The 14,439-nt window shown below is 35.0% G+C and overlaps 1 protein-coding gene across 5 annotated transcripts in view; it reads left to right on the top strand.

Moving 5' to 3' along the window:
• The window catches only part of TEX15 (testis expressed 15, meiosis and synapsis associated), an 88,479-nt gene that overhangs the window by 65,286 nt on the left and 8,754 nt on the right, over positions 1–14,439 (top strand). For all 5 annotated transcript variants that reach the window (XM_031669464.1, XM_031669466.1, XM_031669465.1 and 2 more), the window contains one exon: positions 5,322–12,625. In XM_031669464.1, the coding sequence (XP_031525324.1) occupies positions 5,322–12,625 (7,304 nt within the window). The remainder of the gene's footprint in view (positions 1–5,321; positions 12,626–14,439) is intronic.

The raw sequence follows: 14,439 nt of genomic DNA, 5'->3' as shown, positions 1-14,439 counted from the left end.
TTTAGGGGGAAAGTATCCAGTCTTTTACCAGGAAGTATGATGTCAGTTGTAGGGGTTTTATAGAAGCTCTTTATCATGTTGAGGAAATTTGCTTCTGTTTCTGATTTATTGAGAGTTTTTAGATTATTGGATTTTCTCAATCGATTTTTCTTTGTTGAGATGGTTGTGTGGGTTTTTTTGTTGTTTTTATTGATCTAATGTATTACATTAATTGATTTTAGGTGTTAACATTGCAGTTCCTTGGTTTGGTCATGGTATATAATTCATTGTATATGTTCCTGGAATCAGTTTGCTGCAATTTTATTGGGGATTTTTGTGTCCACATTTATAAGAGATACTGGTCTATTGATTTTTTTTGATGTTTTTGTCTGGTTTTGGTGGTAGGGTAATATGTTCCATAGGATGAGTTGGGAAGTATTCTATTCTCTCCTCTTTTATTTTTTGGAATAATGTATGAAGAATTGGTATTATTTCTTCTTTAAACATTTGGTAGACTTCACTAAGGAAACCATCTGGGAATGGGTTTTTCCTTGTGGGTAGTATTCAATTACTAATTCAGTTTCTTCACTTGTTGTAGGTCTGTTCTGATTTTCTGTTTCTTCTTGCATCACGTTCAGTAGTTGCTGTTTTTATTGGAAGTTGTCCATTTCATTTCAGTTATCTAATTTATTGGCATACATTTGTTTATAGTATTCCTTTAATAGTCTAATAGTCTTTTTATTTCTGTTAGTGGTAATGTCCCCTCTTTCATTTCTGAGTCTACTAGTTAAAGTCTTCTTTTTTTTTTTTTTTTTTGTCAGGCTAAAGGTTTATCTTTTTTTTTTTTTCAAAGAACCAATTTTGATTTTATTCTTTTTGCTATAATTCTATTTCATTAATTTCCTCTCTTTATTTTCTTCTGTTTGCTTTAGATTTAGTTTGCTATTTCATGTGTATGTGTGTCTTAAGGTGGATGGTTAGGTTTTGATTTCAGATATTTCTTGTTTGCTAATATAGGTCTTTATAGCTGTAAATTTCTAGAAGCAACTACTTTAGCTGTGTCCCATAACATATGTTACGTTGTAATTTTCATTTATCTCAAATTTATTTTCTAATTTCCTTTTGATCTGTTATTCTTTAATTCATTGGCTTTTTTTCGGACCGTGTTTTTTATGTATTTGCAAATTTCCAAAATTTTTTTGTTGTTGATATCTGTTTCATTCCATTGTAGTTGGAAAACCATTTGTATTATCTTTTTCCTTTAAGTTTATTGAGGTTTGTTGTATAACCTAGCATATAGTCTTTCCTGGAGAATGATCCATGTGCAACTGAAAAGAATATACAGTAGTCCTCTAGTATCTGTGGGGGAGGATTGGTTCCAGGATGTTCCATGGATACCAAAATTTGTGGATGCTCAAATTCCTTTACAGACTGGCTCAGTATTTGCATATAACCTACACACATCCTCCCATATACTTTAAATTATCGCTATATTACTTATAATACCAATAACATATTTGTTCTATGTAAATAGTTGTTAGACTGTGTTTTTTATTTGTATTATTTTTATTGTTATTGTTATTTTGTGTTTTTATTTTAATTTTTCACCCATGATTGGTTGAATCCATGGATTTGGAACTAACCAATACATAGGGCCAACTGTGCTATATTCTGCTGTTGCCAGGCAGGGTGTTCCATAGGCTGTTAGGTCTACTTGTTTTATAGTTTGTTCAAGTCTTCTGTTTCCTTGATGATTTTCTACCTAGTTGTTCTGTCCGCATTTCCCCTCAACCAGAAGGCTTATATTAGAGATAACAGATAGGGACCTTTACCCACTTCTACTGCAGCCCATCCCCAATGTATTATAGCTTACTACTTTAATCAAAGGATGATGCCGTTCAGGGTGATTAACTTTAGAGAATACCTATATTATGCCAACAGTCATAGCCACATGTGTTGGCTATCAGCATACTCATCTCCCTCTAGAGTACACCAGACCTACACTATCTAATATAGTAGCCACTAGTCACATGTGGCTCTTTAAATTTAAATTAATTAAAATTAAATAAAATTATAAATTCAATTTATCAGTCACACCAGGCACATTTCAATGCTCAGTAACCATATGTGGCTAGTGGCTACCATAGATAACGTTTCTGTCATCACCAAATATATGGTACTAATAACTATTTGGTAGTGTACTTTATTGATTGTAATCTGGTTTTGTTAGTTTCCATATTGTATTGAAGATGTTGGATTCGTTGGGGGTTTTTTCTTACTACTTTTTAAAATTTTTTTTATTTCCATAGGTTTTTGGGGAAACAGGTGGTATTTGGTTGCATGAGTAAGTTCTTTAGTGGTGATTTGTGAGATTTTGGTGCTCCCAGGATGTTGGATTTGTTCTGCAATTAATTGTCATTTGATGAGAATGCCAACAAAAAGGGAATAAAGTAAAAATGCCATTATCAAGTTTAAAGAGATAGCATAATATAGATTAAGATTCTACTGTTTATAAGCTGTGTGATTCTGGGCAAATTGCTCTTAATTTCACTTCCTCATCAATAAAATGGAAATGTTATGAAGATTAAATTAGTGTACATCAGAGACTTAAAACAGGACCTGGCATCCATGTATTTTATAAGTTTTTGTTAACATTACATGTATGTTAATATGCATTCATCACTCATTTGTAAAAGTGAAATTATTAAACTTAGCAATTAGGGGTTTTTTGCTTGTTTGCCTGTTTTGAGATGGGGTCTTGCTCTGTCACCCAGGCTGGAGTGCAGTGGCACCATCTCGGCTCACTGAAACTTCCGCCTCCTGGGTTTAAACAATCCTCCCGCCTTAGCCTTCCAAGTAGCTGGGACTACAGGCAACATGCCACCATGCCTAATTTTTGTATTTTTAGTAGACACAGGGTTTCACCCTGTTGGCCAGACTGGTCTCGAATTCCTGACCTCAGGAGATTCACCCGGCGTAAACTTAAGTAATTAGGTTTCTTTTCCCACATTGGTATATATTAACCCATTTTTTCCTCCTTTTCCTTGAAACAGAGTCTCACTCTGTCGCCCAGGCTGGAGTGCAGTGGCATGATCTCAGCTCACTGCAACCTCCACCTCGCAGGTTCAAGCAATTCTTCTGCCTCAGCCTCCTGAGTACCTGTGACTACAGGCACACACCACCACATCCAGCTAGTTTTTTGTATTTTTAGTAGAGACCAGTGTTTCACCATGTTGGCCAGGCTGGTTTCAAACTCCTGACCTCAAGTGATCCGCCTGCCTCGGCCTCCCAAAGTGCTGGGATTACAGGCGTGAGCCACCTTGCCCAGCCATATTAATCCACCTTAATCTTTGTAATAGCTGCATAACATTCTGTCTTCTAGGACATTTGTTATAATGTATGTTCATAGTAATTTTATCATTTTTGATATGTCATTCATTTAGCCAGTCTCATATTGATGTATAGTTAGGTTTCTAGCTTTCAACTGTCTTGGGTTATTTTACTGAAAATCCTTGTCCATAGAACTTTGGGTATTTGTACAAGTTTATCAGAATAGTAAACGAGCAAGAATGGTTGCTTTGAATGATTACATATAATGTATCAATGAATACTGTCAGCTGGTTTTCCAGGAAATTTGTACCAATTTATACTTCCACGAACCATATTAAATAGTGCTTATATTTGTATAGCATTAATCATCCTTTCAAATTTTTGCCAGTTTAAAAAGTTTTTTTTAATGGATCTTATTGTTTATTTAGTGGAGTTGGGGCATCTTTTTGTGTTTGTTGATAATTTTACCTATTTTTTCCTTTGAGTATTATTTATCATGCATTTTGACCTATTAAAATAATTAATGTGTAATTGACATCATGTTTTACTTTTATGTTTTCTGATTTTCAGTCATGCTTTAAAAGTACTTTCCTATGCCAAGATTATAAAAACATCCATTCATGGTTTTTTTCTAGTAGTTTTATGGAGTTTTTTAAGTAGCAAATTTTATTTTGGGATAAGGTGGTGTAAGAGTCTACATTTCCATTTTCTTCTCCATTATACTCCCTACTCTTTTAAGAACTACATCTCTTCATATGTGGTCGTATTTCCATGATAGCTTACTGTAAGTAATAAAATCACAAATGGTAGTAGAATTTAGAAATCTTCAACATAGCTCTCTTACTGTGAAAAAGAACCTTGTGGTACTCATCAGTGACATGATAACTTCATATATTTTGTAGATGTCACAAGCAATTTCTCATCATTAATTCCTGTTTTAGTAAAGGTATTTTTAGTCTGTTACTTAGCTGTGAATGTTTGGTGAACATTTATGAGAAATTATTATTTACTTGTTAAATATGCATTTTGTAAATTCATGATTACATGAGGTTTCTTAGGAAATTTTAGAAATAATTTTTATAAATTATTTTTAAAGTTTGCTTTTATTTTCCAGGTTTTTGTTTACATAAATTATTTGCAGGAACATTTATTTTACTGCAAAAGAGGAATAGTAGTTTGCTTTGGCTCTTGGGAAAGATTTTATGGAACTTTTTGGGGTTTCCTTTCCCTATTTTTCCACCTCACTCTCCGTTCCTTTCCTTTTTTTTCTCCCATGGTAGAGGGAGAAGCAAGGTAATGGTAGTAGATAGAGGGAGATTATTTTGCCTTCTTACATGTAGATACTAATATTAAACATCTGAATATAGAAAATTAATATAAGAGAGCTGTTATCTATTGGGAAAATATTTTTATTCCTATTTAGTTTTATTCTTCTCCACCTCTGCCCCCAGCCTGCGAGATGGAGTCTTGTTCTGTTGCCCAGGCTGGAGTTCAGTGGCACAATCTCTGCTCACTGCAACCTCCGCCTCCTAGGTTCAAGCAATTCTCCTGCCTCAGCCTCCTGAGTAGCTGGGATTACAGGCACCCACCACCACACCTGGCAATTTTTTTTTAATTATTTTTAGCGGAGACGGGGTTTCACCATGTTGGCCAGGCTGGTCTCAAACTCCTGACCTCATGATATGTCCACCTCGGCCTCCCAAAGTAATGGGATTACAAGTGTGAGCCACCGTGCCCGGCCCCTATTCAGTTTTTTTCTATTGTTTGTCAGAATTAAATTTTCATGGCAAATATTCTTTATTAAGGTTTCTAGACTAGGAGAATTTCATGCTACATCATTTATATTTTATTTGTTAATCATCCCCTTCTCTGCTTTTTCTGTTGAAAACACATTTTAATCATCATTAGGTTATTAGCTGAACTTTCAATTAAAATTACTTGACACAATGTACCTGTATAAAAGTTGTCTATAGAAACACATTTTTTTCAAATTTGTCTTATTATTTCCACAGAAAGAACATGCTCTCTGAATAACTGTACAGTGGCCAAAAGAATTGGAAAAGGAAAAGATGCTACTGTCATCTTTGAGCATTTCAAGAAACCTGTAGATCCATTTGTTCAAGAAAACTGTTTATGCAATGTACTAAATTCAGAGATAAATCCTTTCAACTCACATATTTCTAACTCCTATGGAAATGTACAAAATGGAAACGTTTCTATACCTGAAACATACAATGGACAGGCAGAGCACAATTTAGCAGAAATTAGAGACACTTCTCAAGTACTTGCACATGATTCAGACCTTTCACTTATGCCCAGTGATGCCAAAGAAAGTGTTAATGGTGACCTTTTGTTAAATTGGACAAGTCTTAAAAATATTTTAAGTAGTCTTAATGCTGCTTTTCCTCTTCCCAACAATACTGGCTCAAGCACAGTTACTACTTCAAAATTCATCAAAGACCCAAGACTGATGAGGAGAGAAGAAAGTATGGGAGAACAGAGTAATACTGCAGGCTTAAATGAGATTTTGCAGTTTGAGAAGAGTTTAGATAATGTTAATTCAGAAATAAAATCAACACCATCTAATTCTGCCTCCTCCTCAGAAGTTGTCCCTGGTGATTGTGCTGTTCTTACTAATTGTTTGGATGCCCCTTGCTTTAAAACTTGTGTTAATGATTCACAATCTTGGGCTCACAACACAGGCTCTGAGGACTATGACTGCGTACCTCCCAATAAAGTTACCATGGCCAGGCAATGTAAGGACCAAGGCAATTTTTCCTTCCCAATTTCTGTGTCAAATGTAGTGTCAGAGGTTAAGAACCAAAACCACAGTGAGGAGAAGGTTCAAAGAGCCCAACAGGAGTCGGGTAATGCTTATAAAAAAGAGTATAATAGTCGTATTTCTCAGGAATCGCAGTCTTCTGATTTAAAAACCATTTATCAGACTGGTCACCAAATGTCTACAATTTTTCCACTCAAAAAGAAAGTAAGCATTGATGAATACCTTCAAAATACTGGAAAGATGAAAAACTCCACTGACCTGAAGGACAATTCCAAACATGAAGAAAAGCAAACTTCGTGGAAAGAAATTGATAATGATTTCACTAATGAAACAAAAATCAGTCCAATGGATAATTACATTGTTTTGCACCAAGAATACAAAGAAAGTGAGAGTCATAATTCTTTCGAGAAAAGCTGTGATAAAATATTAATTACTCAAGAGTTAGAAATACCAAAATCTTCTACATCTACCATAAAGGATAAGGATGAACTAGATCATCTAGCATTGGAATGGCAAATTACTCCAAGTTTAGAGAGCCTGTCACAAAAGCATCCTCAGCACTCTGTGGAGTATAAGGATAACATTCACACAAGTTTAGCCATTTCTCAAAAGCTAATGGAACTGAAATTGGGGAAAATAAATGCAAATTGTGCTAGCATTATAACTGAAGCTTTCCCGAAACCAAAAGACATACCCGAGGCCAAAGAAATGCTCATTGATACAGTTATTTCTTCTTATAACATAGAAACAGCTCATGACAATTCAAATTGCAGCATAACTAGAAAACATGTATGTGTCCACGGGAAAAATGAAAATGAACCAGTGTCATTAGAGGACATTCAGAGAGACTATAAAGAAACTGCTTATGTTGAAGATAGGGGTCAGGATCACAGTCTGTTCTGTAACTCACAGTTAAACGATATATGCCTGAATGTTAATTTCAAAGAACAAAGAGATAATTATAAAGAAAGCCAAAATGAGGCTAAAGAGAATAATGCTTCATCTGTAGAAAACAACAGAGAGAATATATATGGAGACAAAAAGCAGGATTCTCATACAAATGAAAATTTCAGCTATATAGATGAAAAGGAGGACAAAAATTACAACAATATAGAAATTTTGAGTTCTGAAGAATTTTCTGCTACATTTAACTTGATTTGCAGAGAAAAATATGTGTCAGCAGCAACTGCATTATTAGAGAGTGAAGAAGATACCATTAGTGCCATGAAACAAAAAGATACTGAAAATACTGGAAGAAGTGTAGAGCATTTGGCTTCCACAGCGTTTCCCAAAATTGCAAGCTCTTCAGTGTGTGTAGCCTCAAATGCTGCAGTACAGATAGCTAGTGCTACTATGCCTGTATTAAGCATAAGTAATGACGAACACCAAATAAACCAGTTTAAAGAAACTTGTTCTTCTGAAAGTCCAGATTTTGGTTTGTTAGTAAAACATAGGGTTTCCGATTGTGAAATTGATAAGGATAAAAATAAATCACAAGAATCTTTTCATCAATCAATAAATGAGAACTTAGTTCTTCAAAGCATTGAATTGGAAAGTGAAATTGAAATAGAATTAGAAGATTGTGATGATGCTTTTATATTTCAACAAGATACACACAGCCATGAAAACATGCTTTGTGAGGAATTTGTGACCTCATACAAGGCTCTGAAGTCTCGTATCAGTTGGGAAGGTATATTAGCACTCGATAATGGGGAGATGGAAGTTTTGGAAAGCACCGCAGGAAGGGAAAATAGTGATCAGCATTATTCTAAGGAAAGTAACTATTTTTATTCCTCTACACAAAGCAGTGAAACGGAGCTTCCCAGCCCAATTTTACTTCCAGATCTACAAATTAGAATTACTAACATATTTAGGCCAGGATTCAGCCCGACAGTTGAGTCCCTTGCATTGAAAGATAATTTCTGCACACATGTAACTGAAGCCACAAAACCAGAAATAAATAAGGAAGATGGAGAAATTCTAGGATTTGACATTTATTCCCAGCCTTCTGGTGAAAATTCGGATTATCCATGTGAAGATAAAGTTGATAATATAAGGCAAGAATCAGGACCAATGAGTAAATCTGAAATCTCCCTTTCTTTTGACTTGAGTCATAATACAGATGTGAATCATAGGTCTAAAAATCAAAACAGTGAATCTTTGTCTAGTGAACCTTCTAATGTCACAACAGTAGATAATGGAAGCAGATGTTTCTTTACAAAATCAAAAACTGACTATAATGATACCAAAAATAAAAAGGAGGTAGAATCAAGAATTAGCAAAAGGAAGCTACATACGTCTTCCAGGGATCAGAACATACATGAAGATTTAAGACAACATAAAATTTATGGGAGAAAGAGGAGCCTAACCAGTCAAGACTCATCTGAGTGTTTTTCTTCATTATCCCAAGGACGAATTAAAACATTTTCACAGTCAGAAAAGCACATTAAGAGTGTCCTAAATATCCTAAGTGGTGAAGCATCTTTATGCAAAAGCAAATGTCTTTCCAAAAAACTAGACAAAGCAGTTACTCACTTAAAAAAAGCTCATAGAAGAGTTCACACATCTTTGCAGCTTATAACTAAAGTAGGAGAAAAAAGAAAGGGCCCATTACCAAAATCATATGCAATAATATGCAATAATTTCTGGGAAAGTTGTGACCTTCAAGATTATAGTTCTGTGTCTCAAAGAAAATATTATTCTACTAAGCATTTTTTGTCAAAAAGAAAATATGACAAACGGAGAAAGAAAAGAGCTCCAAAAGCTGATATTTCTAAATCGTTAACCTATGTGTCAAAGCACAAGTCTTACAATACAAGTGGAGAGAAACAATGCCTTTCTAGGAAAAGTATGGCTAGCGGTGTCTCAAAAAGTCACCCCACTATTCACGTGGAAGAATTTCATAATCAGGAACATCCTGAATCACAGTTGCCTATATCTTCCACATCCCAAAGTACAAGTCAGTCAGTTTATTATAATAGCAGTGTAAGCAATCCAAGTTTATCAGAAGAACATCAGCCCTTTTCTGGAAAAACTGGATGTCGGTTTTCCCTAGATCACTCAGATGAGAAACTAATTGAAAAAGAAAATCAAATTGATACAAAGTTTTTATCTAGCATTAGTAAATATGAAAAGCTTGAAAAACATTCGGCAAATCATAATGTTAAAGATACAACTAAAGAAAACAGTTGTGAGGCTAATCAAGTAATAAATGAAAGTAATTCCGTATCTTTAAGTTGCATAAAAGAAAATATACATTATAGTACAGGCAACGATTATGATGCAACTTGCATAGGTTGCACAAAGGTGAAAACTGATGTACTTATTTCAGTGTTAGATTCGAATGTGAAGCACTTTTTAAATGATCTCTACCAACAAGAAAACCTTACTTTATCTAATTATAAAAGAAACCTGGAAGTAAAGTGGACAGCTCCTATCGAGAGATGCGAGCAAAGCATTATTACAGGAAACTTCCTTATGGACCCATTAAACCTAACTTTGATAGCAAGCAAAAAGTACAGTATTCCTCAGTTATCAGCCTCGGCAGTGACAGATAGTGAGGGAGAATCTTCAAAATCTTACTTGGATAAACAGAGAATTCTTACTATAGATTCTTTTGCAGCATCCACTACTATACCATGCTGTGAGCAGAGCTGTAGAGGAAAAGAGCTTCTTAAGACGGAACAGTGCTCTTCAGGTAATTGCCTCCATACAGATGGGAATGAAACAAATGTCACTGAGAATTATGAGTTGGATATAGCATCAGTAACTGAAGAAAGTAGAAGTTATGGGGAAAATATAGTGAAATTATCTTCCAGTGATAGTTCTCTGCTTTTAAAAGATAATGTAAAAGGCCCCTCTTCAGAAACATGTATTGTGAAGAAAGACACTGAGGACAGAATAATGTGGAAAGTTAAACAAGTGGAAAAAGCAAAAGATTCTGTTTACAAAAGTAGCATGACTGAAGGATCAGCTGTTAATACTGAGTACAAAAATCAAAATAATCAGATTTCAGAAGAATCTTGCTTAAATGAGAAAATTATTAAAACTAATTTGATTGATTCCCATCTAAGCACTAAAAATAATACTACTGAGTCAGTCTCTCTGAAGAACACAGTTTCTAATCCACTTAACAAAACAGAGAAGGCGGAAATTAAAGTTACTAATGACTCGCAGTCTGACTTGACATTACATTCAGAAATAGCCTATATTTCCAAACCAGGGATTCTAGGAGTTAATCATACACCTATTTTACCTGCCCACTCTGAAACCTGTAAAGTCACTACTCTTCTGAAGAAACCTGCATCATACATAAGTGAACTTAAAGAAAAACATTGCTCAGCTAATCATACGGCCTTTATAGCTAATCTGTCTCAAATTTTGCAGAGGGCAGATGAAGCATCATCTTTGCAGATTCTACAGGAAGAAACTAAGGTTTGTCTAAATATTCTCCCTTTATTTGTGGAAGCTTTTGAAAGAAAGCAAGAATGTTCAGTTGAACAAATCCTGATTTCAAGAGAACTGTTGGTAGACCAAAACCTATGGAATAATTGCAAACACACATTAAAACCATCTGCTGTTGACACTTTGGTAGAACTTCAAATGATGATGGAAACAATTCAATTCATTGAAAACAAAAAAAGGCGCTTAGAAGGTGAACCAACATTCCGAAGCTTGCTTTGGTATGATGAAACACTGTATGCTGAGCTTCTTGGAAAACCACGTGGATTTCAACAGCAGTCTAATTTCTATCCTGGTTTCCAAGGAAGATTAAAATATAATGCATTCTGTGAGTTACAGACTTACCATGATCAATTAGTTGAATTACTTGAAGAAACAAAAAGGGAAAAGAATTCATACTATGTATTCTTAAAGTACAAACGACAGGTTAATGAATGTGAAGCCATAATGGAGCATTGTTCTGATTGCTTTGACTTTTCTCTTTCTGTTCCATTTACTTGTGGAGTTAACTTTGGAGATAGTTTAGAAGACCTGGAAATCTTAAGAAAAAGTACTTTAAAGTTGATCAGTGCATGTGAGGACTCTCCTAAAGTTCATTCGTATCCAGGAAAACAGGACCATCTGTGGATTATAATAGAAATGATCTCCTCAAAGGTTAATTTTATTAAGAACAGTGAGGCGGTACGTATTAAAATATCTCTTTATGGTCTGGAACATATCTTTTTTGATGCTGCAAAAAATCTTGTTTGGAAAGAGAAAACACAATCCTTCAGCAAAAAATACTCACAAAAGGAGGACAAAGAAAGGCTACTCAGAGTGAATAAATGTGCTTTTTCTAAGTTGCAGAAGATATATGATACTTTGTCTAAGGATTTAAACAATGAGCCAATTTCCCCTGTTGGGCTTGAGGAGGATACTATAATTGCCTCCAGAAAATCAGATCATCCAATAAACAAAGCAACCATTGGCATAGAAAATTCTAAGTTTAGCAGTAGTTTGCTTACACACCCAGATATTTATTGTATTAGTGAGATATTGGATCAAGCTGAATTTGCAGACCTTAAAAAATTACAAGATCTCACCTTGAGATGTACAGATCACTTAGAAATTTTAAAAAAATACTTTCAAATGCTACAAGATGATAACATGGATAATATTTTTATCACAGAAGAAAATGTTTTAGATGTGGTGAAAAACCACAGCCATGAGGCTATACTTTTAAAGCCTGAAGCTATTGAAATGTATATTGAAATAGTCATGGTCTCAGAAACAATTCACTTTCTTAAAAACTCAATAGCAAAGAAACTAGACAAACAGAGGTTTCGAGGTATGCTTTGGTTTGATTTGTCACTTCTTCCTGAGCTGGTTCAGTGCCAAGAAAAAATGACTTCTTTTTCATTTCTTAAAGATAACTCAACAGATGTTTGCCTTTGGAAAGTGATAGAGAGTGCTATTTCCGAACTTAAGAAAGATCTGGATATTATCTACAAATATGATGAAGCTGTTAATCGCTCATATGCTATTCATTTGCTCTCAAGAGAACTTCAAGAACTTTCAGAAATAAAAAAGCTTCTGAAGAACTCCAAGTATTTTATTTCCACATATATTGACTTTGTGCCATATATAACATCCATAAATTACGGAAGCACCATGATGGAGTTAGAATACAACTACAATCAATTTTCTACACTGCTGAAGAATGTAATGTCTGCCCCTAGGAAAGATGTAGGAAAAATGGCCCATATTATGAAAGTCATGAAAACGATTGAACATATGAAGATTATATGTGCTAAAAATGCTGAACTAACTATTTCCTTTTTTCTATGCCAAATGCTGTATAATGGAAGGAAGATTTTACAGCTGAAGAGAAAAGACAAAATGAATATTCACGTTGTAAAACCTGGGGAAAATAACAATAAATTTAGTATTTCTATGATGGTGCCCCCAATATCAGAGTGCATAAACAAAAACATTTCAAATTCCTCTAAAAAACGACCTAGCACTGTAGACAAATGTGAAGACTCTCAGGAACAACAGAAAAATACTACTGTTTCCAGTTGTAAAAAACTAAAGGTATGAATGATTTAAAACATAACTTTTATAAGTATTCTTTTTGAAAACAAGTCTACTCATAAGCAAACAAGTAGTCTGCAGAATTCTAAATGTTGAGAATGGTAAATTGTCTGGCAAAATGAATTTAACTATAATACTGATTTAAACAATTCATATTATCTATAAAATGATACATAAATTATATGTATAGGTGATACCTTGCAAATGTTTACTTCTTAAACATAAAATTAAATGTTTTAACATAGAAAACATTTTTTGGAAGGACGTGAATTTTAAAAGCTTCTTAAGGGAGAGTTCAATATTGCGAACACTGAGTGAGGGACCAATATTTATTGAGTAGCTTTTCTGTAGAGCAAGCCTATGCCCAGTGTAGTGAATATTCAAAAGTGGCTAACGAAGCCTGTCTTCTTGACCATTATCATCCGAATGGAGAAATAGGACAGATATTTTTTTCAAAAGATAATTATCAAGGAGTTAAAAGTCCTATATTAAATACATTTTAACAAATTGTCCAAAGCGTTTAATATGTACTTGGTACTGATTTATTTTATACAAAATCCCTTATGATGTATTTCCTATTATCTTACTTAAAGATAAGGAAACTGGGACATAGAGGAAATGACTATTGCAGGGTCACAGAGTTTAGTAAATGGGAGCACGCAGATCTAAACCAGGCAGTCTGGCCTCCAGAGCCCTTACTGACAGTTGTCTCAGCTCTGCTCTAAGAGGTTTCTCTTACAGCTGTTCAATATGTCTTAGTTCAGAAGTTTAAAAAAGAAACCTATATGCAGCTGGGTGCTATAGCTCACGCCTGTAATCCCAGCACTTTGGGAGGCCAAAGTGGGCGAACTGCTTGAGTCCAGGAGTTCAAGACCAGCCTGGGCAACATGGTGAGACCTCATCTCTACTAAAAATAACAAAAAGTTAGCCAGACATGGTGGCATACACTTGTAGTCCCAGCTACTTGGGAGGTTGAAGTAGGATTGCTTGAGCACAGGGGCAGAGGTTGCAGTGAGCCAGGATTATACCACTGCACTCCAACCAGGGTGGACAGAGTAAGACTGTTTCAAAAACATTTTTTTATATCTATATATATAATAGTTTTAAATTAAGTCTGGAACAATTTAACTTAGTGGGTAAGAATAATCTATGGATGGAGAAGGTTTTTTCAGGTTATGGAATATCTTAAATTAGACCTAAGGAGTTTGACCTTCATTCTGTACACATTGAAGTGTGCTGTCATATGAAATTCGTTTTTCCAATGATTTAACAGATAGATTCTGAGTATATAAGTCATATACATCTTCTATAGAAGTATATATAGTAGGCCGGGCGCGGTGGCTCAAGCCTGTAATCCCAGCACTTTGGGAGGCCGAGACGGGCGGATCACGAGGTCAGGAGATCGAGACCATCCTGGCTAACACGGTGAAACCCGTCTCTACTGAAAATACAAGAAAATTAGCCGGGCGAGGTGGCGGGCGCCTGTAGTCCCAGCTACTCGGGAGGCTGAGGCAGGAGAATGGCGTGAACCCGGGGGGACGGAGCTTGCAGTGAGCGAAGATCGCGCCACTGCACTCCAGCCTGGGGCACAGAGCAAGACTCCGTCTCAAAAAAAAAAAAAAAAAAAAAAAAAAAAAGAAGTATATATAGTAGTATGTAGTAGTACTGTATATAGTACTACTTATAGTAATAAGTCAGCCATGGCTTAGTAAAAGGTGTTAGAAAGGAAAATTTTTATTGACAGACATGACTTAAAGAATCGATGGGGCTTCACAACTGGTATACAAGAAAGGACATAAAAGAGGGAACAGTCA

This window comes from Papio anubis, chromosome 8 (assembly GCF_008728515.1).
Source record: "Papio anubis isolate 15944 chromosome 8, Panubis1.0, whole genome shotgun sequence".
Taxonomy (NCBI): Eukaryota; Metazoa; Chordata; class Mammalia; order Primates; family Cercopithecidae; genus Papio; species Papio anubis.
Note: the sequence above shows the minus strand (reverse complement) of the source record. Positions and strands in the feature narration are given on the sequence as shown.